Raw genomic sequence first — 17,846 nt, forward strand, 5'->3', positions numbered from 1 at the left:
AGATAGAACGTTTTCGAAACGGAAGCCAAGAAAACGTGATATTCACTCAACAGTTATTATTTTTGATTAATTTTGTTTTGTTTTTGATTTTATGTTTTGATTTTCCGCCATACCTTGTCGTTCGATAGAAAAATGACACTGAAGATGGCATAACGCCGAAACCGGTTTGTCTAAAAACTAAATATTGCAAGGAATGGCGAAAACATTAGTTGAGTTTTGCTTGAAATTAATCTTCCCTAAGACTTTACACTTCTACTATAATAATTTATTTCATCGTAATTGAATACAATTTAATTGCTCAATCATGATTATCATTATCAGTTTAGGTATTTCGAATTTCGACAATTTATTTTGATGAGTCTCTATTTTTTCTGAACTATTTGCAATATAAAATGCCATTTAAACGGTCGATTTGTTATAAGCAATTACTTCAACTTAACTTGAGAAGGTTTTTTATACGAGCTTCGACGTAACTGTCGATATGTTAAATAGACGTTAAAAAAAATCCCAACAATTAATTTACGTTTTACTAAGCGTTGTTAACAGTTTTCTATGAATAAAAGATGGGGGAATGCTACGAGCTCCCTGGATCAGTGGGATTTTCTTTTACATGCAATGAAAAAATGTTTAAAAATAATTGTAAAAAAAGTGCCGTGTTAAATGAAACACTTGTTTTTTTTTGTTTTTTGCTTACGACAAGCGCGCACTTTATGATGTCTACTTAATGTGGTTTAATTTGTTTATATATTTTATTTTATATATATTTTTAAAAAATACATTACAATAAGTTGTTGCTAACATGTTTGTGTGGGTACCCGCTGGAGGAAAAACAATTAATTTTTTAGGCACGTTTTTAAATTGTGTTTTATATATATTAGCGTGTAGTGAGAATTCCCCTTTTTTATTTAAAGTGGGGGTGTATTGACATTCCTTTCTTTACAATTTTATTTACTTTACTGATAGCGAAAGTGCGCACATAAAATGGTATCGATTATTATTTAGAAAATAAGGGAACGTACGCAAACTACGTGACTCATTTTCTACAAATTTTTATCCCCCGCCCCCTCGGTGACCGCGGTAGTATATTTTAAGACCTCCCCCTTTAGTTTTCACGTAGTAGTTCATAAGTATGATTTTAAATTATTTTTTGCTAACTTAAAAAAAATGTATTTGATTTATATTTGTTTTTATTAATTTAAGAAGAATAAATAATAGTTTAAAAAAATTAAAAAAGCACGCTTTTATAGCTAACCGAACTAAAAAACAGAAAATAATTTTCAATTAAAAAGAGTTTATATAACAGTAGTAGAAGGTCAAACAATCATTTATATTTAATCACCTCAAAATAAAATTATAATAAAATTTAAGTTATTAAAAGAACAATTTGCTGAACGCGTTAACAAAAAAATAAAATAAAATTTCGAAATGTAGAACTTCGTAAGCCAATATCTATTTTTTGGAGGCTAAGTTTGAAAAACAGAGATAGTACTTTGCTTACTTAAGCCTCAATCTCTACGAAAAAGTGGGTTTGTCCAATACCCAGAAAAAAAGTTGATTTTGTCGCATAGTGTTATTATTATAAATACGAAACAACAGGTTTGACTCATTTATTTACTTTGACTTTCCCTATTCATGATATTTGGCATATCTTTATTAACTTTTCAATGCAAACCCTGCAATTTTTCCTCCAAAAATATCATGAGTTTCAGGTCTAAGTATAATAAGAATCAGGTAAAATAACAGTTGCAATAAATATTGAAAGTGCTATAACTTCTTTATTTATTATTTTAGTAATATGGTTTCAAAGCAACATTTTCTTGAAATTTCAAGTACTTTCGTTTGGTAAGGAAAAAAACATACATTAGGGGGTAACATTTTTAGCTGACCTAATCATGTGAAAACGACTTCATAGCTTAAAAGGACATTGAACGGAAATGTGAAGCTTCTCAAGGCCAAAATAATGGCATATTCATTTTAAAAATCGGACGTCAAATAACCAAGTTACAACGAAAAAACCTTTTTGGCTGTATTTGGAAGGATGGAAAAAAATTTAAAAAAAATTTTCCGAAACCCTCTCAATATAATCTTCACATTTAGGGGCGGACATTAGCAACTTTTCTTTTTTTTGTATGGGGACCAACCCAGTCTAGTATATACGTTGGTACTTAATTGTGTATGAAAGGCATAACAACAAAAAGGCAATACTTAGAGATAAATTTCAAAGCGGACGGCGAGGCTGTGTGGATAGAGGTATCTGCCTTTATACCAGTACGAATGTAGAAGATTTCGAGTTCAAAATTCAACTCACGAAAAGCTAGCTGATGAATTTAAAATACAATTTCGCAGTAGCACCCTAGGTTAGGTTAGGTTGAACTGGTCGGTCCATGAGGACCTCACATAGACTGAATGAGTCCGTAGTGTTACCAGAAGTTTGTTTTAACGACCAAACTGAAAAACCCTATCTAAAAACAGGACGTATGTTATAAAATAACTCCGTCCTCTTGGCAAATACTACAAGCTTTCTAGGACGTAAGCCACTTGCTGGTTCTAGGTCTGACAGCTGTATAACTCGTAATAGCTGGAGTCTTAAAGCGGAGTCATTGGTGCGTTTGTCGTATCGCTGTAGTCGTATCCCTAACGTAATCAGCTGTTTATCATTACGACGGTAAACCAAAAACCAATTGGTTGGCTACGATACGGTTACGACCTTAGCGGCACCAATAACCGATTGCATTGATTCCCATAAGGTTGGTCGAATCGGCTGTTATAAGGCTATCGATACGGTTACCGATAAAGCACCAATGTCTGTAGCTTTAGCCTGGCAAGCGCAGGGCACGAGCACAGAACGTGCTGGATCAACTCCCTAACTCCAATAAAATATTCTTAATTGATATGCAACAAACACCGAAGTGTTAAAAAACACTTTAACACTTTAAAATATTAGTGGGTATTTTTTTTTTTCAAAAATGAGCTAGAACACGTTGTAGCTAATAAATCACAATTACAGTCATTAGAACGCCTGCACCAAGCAATCTTACAACCTATTCTCTAGTTATGTATGATAATAAATATATTTGATTATTCGTTCAAAGTATCTCCCTCAATAACACTGAGTAACAATGTTTGCGGAATGTTAATAAAATTTCCCCTTTTAAGGCCTAATTTATAATACAAGTCAAATATATTCGTACTACAACAAGCAGGTGTACTTTTGTTTGTATATACAACCGCATTCTATGGCATTCGCAATTTTCTCACTAAATGCTTGATAAAAAATAGAATTTCAAAAGAAATGTGGGCTTTTTTTATTGGGCGTGTGAATTACAAAACTGGGGGGAAGTCATAAATTTATAAAGAACATAATCATTTGTCTTAAGAAATATTGATATATGTAGACATAGTTAAACATATTGTAACGAATTTACTTGCAAATCCTCTTATTTGCCCTTTTGCTAGGATCGTATCGCTAAACTGTTGAATAAATAACTCCAATATTGAATAACGGAAAAATGGCCTTTATTAAAATACTTCACAATAACACTCAAGCTGTGCAACGAATAGCTTAATAACCAAACTGATATCTTAAAGGAAACTGACTTTCAAAATAATAGTGCTATTGCTCGCTAGATATCGTCTTACTCGTAACTGCTTGACAATTCAAATCAAACTGAATTACTTCTTACTCGCCTGCACCGCTTTTATAGTTTATGCTGCATACTTCTAGGCTCTTCGATTTCCAGAAGTTACTAGTTGTTTCGGCTACAAAATCGCCAGCCACAACTACGTGCACAAATTATTGCCCTCTCTTGTGACCACTGAGATAAGATATATGCATGTGTTTGTGCATTGCCGCTCCGCTGCTCGTATACGTACATATGTGTAGACGCAATTATTTATTCGTTTATGTAAACACATAAAGATTGAATTATTGATGTGAATGTTTGTAGTTTACAGTCTCGCGCACACATAGCCGTATAAGTAAATGCATCTGTGTGTGACATCTCTCTGGGCTGCCTTATATATGTGTATACTTGATTTGATTATTAACGTAAATACTGCTTGGCATGGCCTTAGTGATGGGATAACTTAGGGGTGGTAATATCCGTGACACTGCCCTCCACCTAAGTCTGATCGTCCCGATCAGACAAATCACTCGATCTAAACGTTGCCAGCCTTTCCAAATGGACCACTTTCATTTTGGTTCGTGGTTTACCGATGGTTTGTATGCGGTACACTACATCGTTGATCCGTTTTACAACTTTGTATGGGCCTTCCCAATTACACTGCAATTTCGGGGACAAACCTTTTTTACGTTGTGGGTTGTATAACACCAAATCTCCTTCCTGAAAACCTTCTGAATTAATCGCTTTATCATATCTGGCTTTCATCTTGTCACTCATAATCTTTGTTCGTTGCCTTATCAGATCATGTATTTCTCTTAGCTCTTCTTCCAAATCACTAGTGGATTTCCTGACATTTCTCTCCGCATTGGCATCTATCCCAAACTTCAAATCAGCTGGCAGTCTAAGGTCATTGCCAAAAATTACTTTTGCAGGGGTTTGGCCCGTTGTCTCATGCACTGCTGATCGGTAAGCCATCAAGAATAATGGTATGCGGGTATCCCATTCTTTATGGTACTTGTCCACTACTTTCCTTAAGTGCTCCTCCAATGTTCTATTGAATCGTTCTACCATACCATCGGATTGAGGATGCAATGCAGTTGTCCGTGTTTTTCGAATGCCCAATGACTTACACATTTCCTGGAACACAGCTGATTCGAAATTCCTGCCTTGGTCAGAATGTAACTCCATTGGTACACCTTGCAACCCAATTGTTTATAAACACTTCTGCTACCGTTTCCGCTTCTTGATTTGGGATTGGGTATACCTCTGGCCATTTGCTGAAATAATCCATAACTACCAGTACATATTTGTTTCCGCCGTTGCTAGTAGGAAATGGACCGGCGACATCCATAGCGATCCTTTCAAATGGCGCACCTGAGTTATATTGCTTCATCTGGCCATGACTTCGTGTTCTGGGCCCTTTCGCTCTGCTGCAAACCTCGCAGTTCGCAATCCACTCAGTGACCGACTGACGGCAACCAACCGAATAGAATCTCTGTTTAATCTTCTCGAGCGTCTTCGTGATTCCAAGATGACCTCCGCTTGGACCATTATGCAGCTCGCTGAGCACATCAGGAATCCTCTTTCTGGGAACAACTATCAGTTTATTCTTGTATTTACCATCCTCACTCTCCCATACTCGATGAAGGCAACCGGATATCAATTCTAAACTGTTCCACTGTGCCCAATATGACTTCGCAATGGGACTCTCTGCTGACATCTCTTCTCTGTTTGGTCTTTCATTTCGTTCGAGCCCTTGCATAACACGTGACAGATCTGCATCTTCTAGCTGGCACTTTCTTAGCTGTTCCTTGTCCCATTCATCTGTACATGTTATAGTCATTAGCCGGACATCTATAATGTCTTCTTTAGCCTCGGCTTTTGAACAGTGCTTGCATTCCAAACTACATGGTCTTCGTGACATTGCATCGGCATTTCCATGGGTACTACCTTTTCGATGCTCAATGGAAAAGTCATAGCTTTGTAGTCGCTCGATCCACCGTGCCAATTGTCCTTCCGGATTACGGAACTGCAGCAGCCATTTTAAAGCTGCGTGATCTGTCCTGACACGGAATCGCTGGCCGTAGAGGTATTTGTGAAAATGTTTAACGCACTCTACCAATGCCAACAGCTCTCTCCTCGTAACGCAGTAGTTCCTCTCTGGTTTTCCAATCGAACGGCTGTAATATGCAACTACCTTCTCCTGTCCATCGACCAGTTGTGACAAAACGCCTCCTATAGCATATCCACTCGCATCTGTATCTAGAATAAATGTTGCTCCTGGAATCGGATATGCTAACATTGGGGCAGTGCACAAACGCTCCTTCAATGTCTGGAAAGCCACTTCTTGCTCCTTCTTCCATTCAAAAGCTTTATTTTTTCTTGTAAGCTCATGGAGGCTATGGGCTACGCTGGAAAAATGTTGTACAAATCGGCGGTAATATGTGCACAGCCCAAGGAAACTTCTTAATTCATGTAGGTTCTGTGGTCTTGGCCAATCCTTTACAGCCTCTATCTTTTCGTTCGCAGTGCAGATGCCCTCTGTCGTTACCTTGTGACCCAAATAATTTACTTCCTTTTTAAACAGCGCACACTTTTTGGGACTTAACTTCAGACCAGCGCCAGCTATTCTTTGGAAAACTTCCTCCAAGTTCTTAAGATGTTCATCGAAATTCTTGCCCAATACGATGATGTCGTCCAGGTACACCAAGCATGTTTTCCAATGTAGTCCTTTCAATACCTGATCCATGAGTCTCTCGAAAGTAGCTGGTGCATTACATAGTCCAAAGGGCATTACTGTAAATTGCCAAAGACCATCTCCGACGCTGAAGGCTGTTTTCTCTTTGTCTTCCTCCTTTACCTCCACTTGCCAGTAGCCGCTTTTCAAGTCCAGTGTGGAAAACCATTTCGTACCAGAGAGCGAGTCTAGAGTGTCGTCAATTCTTGGCAATGGGTAGCTATCCTTTTTCGTAACGTCATTCAACTTCCGGTAGTCCACGCAAAACCTCATTTTTCCATCCTTCTTCTTTACAAGTACTACCGGTGAGCTCCAGGGACTAGCTGATGGTTCGATGACGCCGTTGTCGCTCATTTCTTGTATAATTTGACTCACAACTTGCCGCTTCGCCAGTGGAACACTACGTGGAGCTTGACGGATCGGCCTCGCATCTCCAGTGTCATGTTTCACAACGTTGGTGCGGCCTGGTTTAGAACCATCCTGGTCAAATATGTTCGCGTACTTTAGGAGCAGTTGTTTTGCCTTACTCTGATATGCTTCCTCTAGCCCCTGCCGTACATGCCGTGATGTCATTTGAAAGATTAGTATTACTAGCTGAAACGTGTTCCTGGAGCTGTTCACAGTTAATAACTACTTCAGCCTCTTGGCATCTTCCCAAAATAGCTCCTTTAGTCAGTTTGAGTGGTGAATTGAACTCATTGAGTACTCTTACCGGAACACGTCCATCTTGTTTTGTCATAGCCAGGGTTTTTCCTACAAGTATGTTTAGTGCTGATTTGTTTGCTGCTTCGACAACCCACAATTTGTTTGTCCCACAATCTCCATCAACCTTTGCCCAGATGACTGCTTCGGATTTTGGTGGTATTTGCTGACTCTCTTCCACCAGCACTCGTTTACTGCTGTAGCCTCTCTCGTAGCCGAAATTAAGTGGTACATCCATGTTCTTATATCGCATCGTCTTGCTTTGCATGTCGATCTTGATGCCCTGGTCGATTAAGAAGTCCACTCCAATTATGATTTCATCAACAATCTCTGCCACTATAAAATTGTGTACTACCGTGACGTTCCCAATTGCGACTTCACATGATACTTCTCCTAGAACCGTGCTGTCTTCTCCAGTGGCTGTACGCAATCTTGCTCCATGCAATGGTGTTATCTTCTTGTTGACTAAATCCGCTCGAATGATGGAATGAGATGCACCCGTATCTACAGTCAGTAAACGTTCCTTTCCATCCACATGTCCTCCGACAGTAAGATTGTTTGACCTTCTTCCAATTTGTGAGATAGAGATTATGGGGCATTCAATTGAGGGAGCCAGCTGTCGCCCCTTGCGGCTGACTCGCTTTAGTTTAACGATTGAGTGGACTTGGAGATTTGCTCATCTCCTTCAGCTCTGCGTTTACGGACACCCACATTGTTGGAGCTATTGGGACCGGTGCTGCAATGTCGTGCAATATGACCTGGGTTGCCGCACTTGAAACATATAATAACTCCGGCATTTTTCTGTTGTGATCCCTTCAGTGCTTCCAAAATTGTGTCTACCCATTCTGGCCTTTCTACTTCTACACGATGAGCCTTATATGCTGGTTTACTTAATAGGGAGGCAGTTTCCTGGGTCAATGCATGTGATACCGTTTCAGCAAATGTCAGTTTTGGGTTCGCGTGTGTAGCTCGCTTCGTTTCCACGTCTCGTATGCCATTTATAAAACTCTGGATTTTTACCCTCTCGGTGTCCGCATTTGCGAGATGAGCCAACCTTTCAACATCTGAAGCAAACTCCTGCAATGTCTCATTTGCTTTTTGGTAGCGGTTTTGCAACTCAATTTGGAATATCTGTTTTCTATGCTCGCTTCCATAACGTCGTTCTACAGCAGCCATCAATGCTTCATAATTGTTCCGCTCTCCTTCGGGAATCGTCTGTAGGATTTCCGCTGCTGGCCCCTTCAATGTCACGAACAGTGCAGCAACTTTATCTTCCGCATTCCAGTTGTTCACTGCTGCGGTCTTCTCAAACTGTAGCTTGAAGACCTGGAAAGGAAGAGAACCGTCAAAAGATGGAGTTTTTACCTTCGTATTGCTCGCTGAAGCAGTCGGCCGATTAAGTTGCAATTCCTGTATACGACCTCTCAATGCATCCACCTCTGCCTCGAATTTTTCTTCAAACTGCGTTATTTTCTCGTCCATACGCGCTTCGAGTTTTGATGATATACGCGCCTCTTGCTCTTTCAGTTGTGTTTCCATCTTTGATGTAATCTGTGTCGACATTTCTGAAATACGTGTCTCATGTGTTTCCAGCTGGGATGCCATATATGCCTTCTGCTCTTCCAATTGTGATGTTATACGGGTTTCCTGCGATTCCAGTTGGGATATCATATACGTCTTCTGTTCTTCCATCTGTGATGACATATACGTTTTCTGTTCTTCCAGTTGTGATGACATGTTGGTGGATATTTGTGATGACATTTCTGTTATACGTGCCTCTTGCGCTTCCATCTTAGATGTTACTGTCGATGTTTGAGCAGTTATTGCAGCCAATATCATGTTCAAGTCTGTGCTGGTAATTGTCTGTGATGATTCGTTTTTCTCTTCAATTTTTGTTATCTCCTCGCCATCAAGATGAAAGACATACTCTTCCACATCAATTCCTTCTAATTCCATTGCCTCTCGTAGTCGTGACTGAAGTTCGAGTTTAATGCCAGTTGTATTCAATCCACGGTTCTCCAACTCCTTCTTCAGTTGCGGGATCTTCAATTCATTTAACTTTGCCATGTCCTTGTTGTCCTCTGGAATTTATTCAACAATTCCTCTTCTGACACCAATTGTAACGAATTTACTTGCAAATCCTCTTATTTGCCCTTTTGCTAGGATCGTATCGCTAAACTGTTGAATAAATAACTCCAATATTGAATAACGGAAAAATGGCCTTTATTAAAATACTTCACAATAACACTCAAACTGTGCAACGAATAGCTTAATAACCAAACTCATATCTTAAAGGAAACTGACTTTCAAAATAATAGTGCTATTGCTCGCTAGATATCGTCTTACTCGTAACTGCTTGACAATTCAAATCAAACTGAATTACTTCTTACTCGCCTGCACCGCTTTTATAGTTTATGCTGCATACTTCTAGGCTCTTCGATTTCCAGAAGTTACTAGTTGTTTCGGCTACAAAATCGCCAGCCACAACTACGTGCACAAATTATTGCCCTCTCTTGTGACCACTGAGATAAGATATATGCATGTGTTTGTGCATTGCCGCTCCGCTGCTCGTATACGTACATATGTGTAGACGCAATTATTTATTCGTTTATGTAAACACATAAAGATTGAATTATTGATGTGAATGTTTGTAGTTTACAGTCTTGCGCACACATAGCCGTATAAGTAAATGCATCTGTGTGTGACATCTCTCTGGGCTGCCTTATATATGTGTATACTTGATTTGATTATTAACGTAAATACTGCTTGGCATGGCCTTAGTGATGGGATAACTTAGGGGTGGTAATATCCGTGACAATATATATATTTGATAAAAATTGCAATCGGTCAATTGCTAAGAATTATCGCGAAAACTTTGCAATGTTTATTATTTATGTAAACATACAGGGTTAGGTCTAGAAAACTTTTCTAACTAGAGCGTGCATAAGAGTTGAAGTTAACAGAACAAATAATTCCGAGTTGTTTGAGAGAGGTTCGTCGGCTTTTTATGGATAACAGGTGTTAATTTATTATCGGCTTTTTATGTTGTTGTTGTGTTAACAGTGCTTCGCCCCATTCAATGGGAGCGAACACTCAGAAATTGTCATCAAAGCCCTCTACGGAATTTCAAGGAAACTGGCAGTTTCAACAGGGGCGGACCATATAGAGATTAGTGTTAGAGGCGTAGTACAATTGAAAAAATAGTTGGTGTAATGTAGGGCATACATTACGTATGTCGGGATTGATTCTGAACAAGTAAGTGCTTAACCTAATACAGTATAGTTTGGACCAGCGTGACTCGTGTATCCCTTGGTAGTGTGCTTTCTTCGCCTTCTGAAAGAGTAGGATATTGCATATTAATAACAAAGTTCACCGGGCGCGTCCTGGCAAAGGCGTTTACCAATTCTGTGTGGATTTGGCTTAGGGCCTGCTGCTGGTTTGAATCAAACGATGAAGCAGTTGTTTGCTAGGGTGTCCCGGTTTGTGACAATTTATCAAAAAAAACTGCCTGTTAAGCATTTCGTTGTGCTCTTTAATGTTGAGCTCTTTGGCCTTACTTAATGTTCAGGGGGCACAAGCATTTTGACATGCCTGCAGCCTTTTACGGCTTATTATCGAAAGCAAATGTATTGTCGAGTTATTCGTTTGTTATCGGCTGGCTAGCTTCGATACAACAGCTTCTTATTGGTTTTTTATCGGCTTACAATCGACGCTTTACCTGTGTATTTTCGCCTTGATTGAAGTTTTTCGGTATCAGTTTCGTAAAAAACCGAAGAGTCAGCGCTAAAAACAGATAACAAATTGATATGTTTTTGATTATAAAATGTCGATAACTTTTCGGTAACAAAGCGATAAAACGAAGGGAACAATTCGATAAAATATCGATAAATTTCCGATAAAAACAAATAGTTTTATGATAACATGGCGATAACTTTTCGATCGTTTATTGGTTACTTTCGATAATAAATCGATAAATTTTTAATAAAAAGTGATAAAACACCGATAAAAACTGATAACACTCCGATAAAAAATCTACAACTTTTGATAATATTTTCGATAAATTGTTCACATTTTCCGGTAATAAATCGATATTAAACCAATAAATCGTCAACAACAAATTGATAACCTGTGGACCTCAAACTCGATATCTTTTTCTGTCTTTTTTGAAAAAAGGATAACTTCGCCCACTTCCCAAAAAAAATATTAAACCAGGCAAAGAGGTACACCATTAGCAAATTTCAAGCAAATCGCCACAAAAATACAAGTTTTTTAAAACAGGCATGGCTCTGGTCCACTTTTCGGAAAAAGAAAAGCCTAGTTAAAAAAATACTTTATGTGTCGCTTGGATTGAAATATTAGGAAAGCAGTTATACATATGTAATGCCATTTGAGGTGTATTTGAAATATTCATTAGCCATAAAGTAAGGAGAAACATATTTCCAGTGGATACAGAATTTTGGGCTAGATGTCACTGGGATCGAAATATTTATTACGCATATGTTCTTTGGAAAAAGTAAGATCATATTCACTTCAGAGCAGTAAAAATTTGTAATGCAAACTACTTTGTGCCGCTTAACATAGGTTGTTTTTACTGAATTACTGCTGTGATAATTCTATTAAAAATAGTGGGAACCTAAAGCGGAATAAGAACTCTAAATTAATGGGAAGTTTCACTGATCCAGAATCGAAACCTTTGCACCGTAACATCACTACTTTCAGTGTTTATATATAGAAAACAAAAAAACACTTGTAGTTATTAGCGCTGGCGTAAATGTCACTTTTTATAAGCTTTTATTTAGTTTCACTTTTGTTGTCTGTAATGGAATCTTGCAAGTTAAATATGATACACTTCCCGGTGTCCGATTGAGCTGAAATTTTGCACGCATGTATAACTCCGATGACAATACAATATTACTTTGTTAGAATTCGATAAATTAATCGATAACACAGTTATCGGTAAAGATTTGTATTTACTTTGGCATAACAGCCTAAGTCCCATACAAACCCGCCGGTACCTATCCGTGGATTGTGATATTTGGACGTGGTGAACCACGCGTGGTGAATCTCAACGCTTGCGAAAAGCGGAGACACAACCCTCTGTTGTATTTCTGTGTATAACCAACAAAGCTGTTTAACTCTGTAATCTTTTCTGTAATTTATTTTGCTTTTGGAAAAATTACCTATTTGAAAAAAGCTGGCTGAAAAATATTGGCATAACAGCTTAAGTTAAATCAAGAATGGAAAATCTTGGAAAATTTGAGCAGATGTGGCAATTTCGCGCGTCCGTTGAACGAAATATTGACAATCTGCTGATCATCGCTAGGAAATTTGCGACATTCCATCAACTAAGCAGCACTTTAGCAATACTACTGTTATTATTTGGCCGCTCAAACACACATATATTAATTGTGCATTAAATCTAAAATATACAAATACACCATAATAATTTACACGGCCAAAGCCATAATAATTTACACGGGTCATCAATTCTTTCTCTGATTCAAAATCTGAACTACCAGCGCTACCGTCAACAGCTCAGTGTCATCATTGCCAGTAGCGCCAATAACACCAAATTCGTGCCTGACACACAAAAGTCGTTTCACTCAATAGCGCAAGTAAAATGTACTACGCACTCACTACTAAGTAGCGTCAAAAATTCGCTTGGAGTCATTTCGTCAATGAGCTACCATTGAGCTGGCACCGCATTGGCGCTGGCGCCATGCAATTTACATCACTAAAATTGCGCGAATGCCCAGGCTCATGACTTCAATACTTATATTTACTATGCTTTAAACTTTGAATACACCGCTGAAGTTGCTGCGCATAAAATGTGTACTAATAAATTCCAATTCGCATTATACCAAAGATTTTTGAATATAAAGATATTGCATTCGCGAACTTCGGTGGAAAGCAGCGGAGCGTAACAAAATTCTAGTAGGTCACTTTCACCACACCAAAAACTTTAACACAATTTTTAACATAATTTAAGCACAGAAATACACTGATTGGAGTTTTAGTGAGTAAAAGTTAAAATTCTGAACACATTAGCTGAATAAAAAGTGTACAAATAATTATTAAATAACAAATACAGACAGTGGTAGTTTAACAAATTCTGCTGTGGTAAGTGGTGAATGTGACCTACTAGAATTTTGTGAAGCTTGCCTCACACGATTTTTCGTCTATGCAATGTCTCTATATTATATCGTTTCTGATTATACGCAGATGTAACTGAAATATGTGTTTTTGTTTCACCTCCTTTACTTATATTTAAAGCTTTTCTAAGAACAAGCTTCTATTACTTGTTAATAAAACGAACTAAAAAGTAAAAAATAAAATTAAAGAAAAAAAAACTTTTTTAAAAATAAGCTTTTATTATTTTGGTTAAAAAAATTAACTAAAAAGTAAACAATAAATTGACTCTAAAGAAATATAACACTTTATAAGTTCATTGTAAGCTTAAAAGATAATTAGGCTTTTTCGTCTACGACAAAAAAATTCTATATTGTACATAATTATATATTTTTAACATTAAAACTTTACACCTAAATTATTAAATCTTACAGTTTATATCTCAGTCCTAATTGTTCTAATAAAAGCGTGTTACATTGCGATAGCAAGAAAATGAGATCCTAAATGTTCTTAATTATACCATCAAAATTTAACACGTTTTTTATTAGAACAATTAGGACTGTGATATAAACTGTAAGATTTAATAATTTAGGTGTAAAGTTTTAATGTTAAAAATATATAATTATGTACAATATAGAATTTTTTTGTCGCAGACGAAAAAGCCTAATTATCTAATATAAAACATCTGTTTTGTTGAAAATAAGAAGAAACCTACACAAAAATTGAAGATACTGATAGAATTATTAACATTTAAATGTTTCGCACGTGAACAAACTATTTATTTTCCTTACATTTTCTTCAAGTTGTTTACTCTTTCCGTGGTTTTGCTTTTAAATATGGCGAAATCTTTTATGTATACACATATGTACACATATTTCTTTCAGTGCTACCATGGCTCAACTATATGGTTGGCTCATCTCACCAGCTGATTTTATTTTTTTTCATTTCACTGGAGTAGGGATTGTCAGAAGGAGATGGGAAACTCAAAATGAAACCAACACATTGACAGCATTTTCTTAATACACACAAAATGTGCCAAGTTTTATGTTTCCATTCAATTACATTCGTCTAACACCAACATGCTGATTTTGACAATCTGAACAAAGGTATGTCGTTGCTGTAGAGATGAGTTGATAGTTGAGCCATGAGTGCTACCAACTCAAAAGTGGTTAGCTGTCAAAAAATCTATTACAGAAAACGAAACGAACAGAACTGCTATACGGATCAGAAATTGAACCAGATAAATATTAGGATGACAAAGTTGTTGTTGCATTTGCATGTTAAATTTCTATCCGTATCTGGTTCACGCGTCATTGGAATGTAACTAAAAAGTGTGTAATATTTCAGGCTTTTTTTTTTCATTCAATAAATAACAAAAATGTTACGCATACGCCATGGCGCGCGAAATCCGCATAAATGAACGACAATGTGAAATGATTCTTATAAATATTCAGCTTTTACGTCAATAAAATATTACTATATATACACAACATATATTATAACACAATTGCATATATACAAACTCATATATTTTGCACTAAAATTTTCTATTGTAAATCCAAGTAAAAATTCACTCATACGTACCGTTGCACTCTATTCTAGTTGCTAGCAACACCCATGCGCCTAGCAGCAAATTTAAATGTTTAGCCATAGCTTCACTTAGTTTTTTGTTGTTTTTATTTGCTAATTTCACACTTTCACTTTTAATTGAATTAGAATGAATTTTCTTTAAACTTTTACCGCCGCCTTTCAAATGGCCGCTTAATGATGTTGTTTTCGTTGCTGTGAAACGCAGTTAGCTGTGTGGCGTTTCGTAAATTCGCTTGTTTATTTAGTTTAAAACAGTTGTTGTTTTTTTTAAAGAGTGTATATTAGCTGTGTTTTACCAGCAATTAACTGAAACGTAGAATTTAATTGCGCTCGCTATTAGTTTAAACAATTCGATATTTTGATTAATTATACGTTTTAAAATCGTAAATATTGAAAGTGGAAAAATTTGTATTGTTTAATTTATTCTACGCAAATGAAATGTAAATAATATAACGGCACTTTTTCGCATATTTCTGCATCAACTTATGTATGTGTATGCGTAGCATCTAGAAACTGAGGTCCATGAATAAAAGCGTGGTTCATAGAAGGGGTTTCAAAGGTCGCTTGTTTTAAGAAAAGATAGCAGAAAGTTCAATTTTGAGAATTGCTGGGGTTCAATCAAGCTCTGAGCTCACTTTTACCCAGCTAGTTCACAATCACTTCGCTTTAGAATTGAGTGAAATTAAACCTGATACAATTTGCGATAAACAAATTTGAATAATCTAAAAATATTTTTTTAATACAAATTTTCCATGACATTTTTTGAATACTTTGTAAGTTCTATACTACATATTAAACAAATCTTTATTTTATAATTTTTTAAAATTTGATTTTTTTTTATACTTTTAAAATTTCAAAACAAATATTTTTCTTGCATTTTTTACAAAGTAAAGACAACATTTTTTGTTGATTTTTTAAGAATGTGTGTTCTACATATTAATAATTAAAAAATTGTTACTCCATTTTTTGCTTTCGAAAATTACAAGAAAAGAATTTATTAAAAAATATTGCTTTTTGGGTTTTTTTAGAAAATAGCAGCACAATAATTCAAAAGTAATTATAAAGAAAACTTACTTTTAATAAAAATTTGGAATTATATCTTTTATTTCATTGTTATTATTACACTAAAAAATAACTAACAATTTTTTTAGATTTCGAAAATTTAAAAAATTTTTTGTATCTAATACTACAAAATTTTTCCAGGCAAATTTGCATACATGAACGTTTTTAAAAAATGTATTGCACTTAATTTTTTAAGTAAATTTTTATGCATGCATACGAAAGTAATAATTATTTTTTTTTTTTCAAAAATCTTTAAAGATTAAAAAAAATTTAATTATTTTTCAATTATAAAAAAACTAAAACACAATATTTATCACAAAAATTATTGTTGTAGGCCATGACCTCGAATCCGAACTAAGTATCCTTAATCAACAGGCCGATAAAAACTTAAAGCAATTATTAATATTTTTAAATTAAAACAAGTAAGGAAGGCGAAGTTCGGGTGTAACCGAACATTACATACTCAGCTGAGAGCTTTGGAGACAAAATAAGGAAAATAACCATGTAGGAAAATGAACCTAGGGTAACTCTGGAATGTGTTTTTTTTGACATGGGTATCAAATGGAAGGTATTAAAGAGTATTTTAAAAGGGAGTGGTCCTTAAGGTGGACCAGGGGTGACTCTATAATGTGTTTGTACGATATGGGTATCCAACTAAATGTATTAATGAGGGTTTAAAAGGGATTGGCCCTTCGTTATATATGTGAAGGCGTTGTCGAGATATCAACCAAAATATACTCCCGTAACTGATGTCCAGAGAGTGCTTAGATTATGGAGGGAGCACTTCTCTGCTCTCCTAAATGGAGGTAGCAATTCACAGCGCAGAGAGGAAGAATCCGATTCCGCAATCGATGTTGATGGAATATATGTCCCCCCGCCCGATTATGACGAAGTTAGAATAGCAATAAACAGATTGAAAAACAACAAGGCCGTGGGCGCTGATGGATTGCCTGCGGAGCTATTCAAGTACGGCGGCGAGGAGTTGGTAAGGCGCATGCAGCAGCTTCTTAGCAAAATATGGGCGGACGAGTGCATGCCCAACGGTTGGAATCTAAGTGTCCTTTGCCCAGTCCACAAGAAGGGGGATACTGCAAAATGCACCAACTATCGTGGAATCAGCCTTCTTAATATCGCATATAAGGTCCTGTCAACTGTATTGTGCGAAAGATTGAAGCCCACCGTGGACCGGCTGATTGGACCTTATAAGTGCGGCTTCAGACCTGGTAAATCTACCATCGACCAGATTCACAATGCGCCAAATCTTGGAAAAAAACCCGTGAAAAGAGAATTGACACACATCATCTCTTCGTCGACTTTAAAGCCGCCTTCGACAGCACGAAAAGGAGCTGCCTATATGCCGCTATGTCTGAATTTGGTTTCCCCGCAAAACTTATACGGCTGTGCAAAATGACGTTGAGCAACACCATCAGCTCAGTCAGAATTGGGAAGGACCTCTCCGAGCCGTTCGAAACTAAACGAGGTTTCAGACAGGGTGACCCCCTATCGTGCGATTTCTTTAATTTGATGCTGGAGAAAATTATACTAGCTGCAGAACTTAATCGCACTGGAACAATATACTATAAAAGCGTGAAATTACTGGCATATGCTGATCACATTGATATCATCGGCCTAAACACCCGCGCTGTTAGTTCTGCTTACTCAAAACTGGAGAAAGAAGCGGTAAAGATGGGTTTGATGCTGAATGAGGACAACATGAATTACCTGCTGTCATCGAGCAAAGATTCAGCGCATACGCGCCTTGGCAACCACGCTACTGTTGGCAGCCATAATTTCGAATTAGTAAAAGACTTCGTTTATTTGGGAACCAGCATCAACACTAGCAACAACATCAGCACTGAAATCCAGCGAAGAATCAATCTTGACAATAAATGCTACTTTGGACTAGGTAGGCAATTGAAAAGTAAAGTCCTCTCTCGGCGAACGAAAATCATACTCTACAAGTCACTTATCGTACCCGTCCTGCTATATGGGGCAGAAGCATG

At 36.9% G+C, this 17,846-nt stretch overlaps 1 protein-coding gene across 8 annotated transcripts in view; it reads right to left on the reverse strand.

Moving 5' to 3' along the window:
* LOC137249051 (sodium/potassium/calcium exchanger 4) overlaps positions 1 to 17,846 on the reverse strand; it is a 75,772-nt gene that overhangs the window by 54,703 nt on the left and 3,223 nt on the right. For 2 of the 8 annotated variants that reach the window (XR_010952240.1, XM_067780163.1), the window contains exon 2: positions 14,776 to 15,294. Coding sequence is in view for 7 of the 8 variants with exons in the window: in XM_067780163.1 (XP_067636264.1) it covers positions 14,776 to 14,842 (67 nt within the window). In the remaining variant the exon portion in view is untranslated. Of the gene's footprint in view, positions 1 to 14,775; positions 15,416 to 17,846 lie in introns of all 8 variants that reach the window. The other 6 variants (XM_067780169.1, XM_067780168.1, XM_067780167.1 and 3 more) reach the window with 4 other exon arrangements.

The sequence above is a fragment of the Eurosta solidaginis genome, chromosome 4, assembly GCF_040869045.1.
Source record: "Eurosta solidaginis isolate ZX-2024a chromosome 4, ASM4086904v1, whole genome shotgun sequence".
Classification (NCBI taxonomy): Eukaryota; Metazoa; Arthropoda; class Insecta; order Diptera; family Tephritidae; genus Eurosta; species Eurosta solidaginis.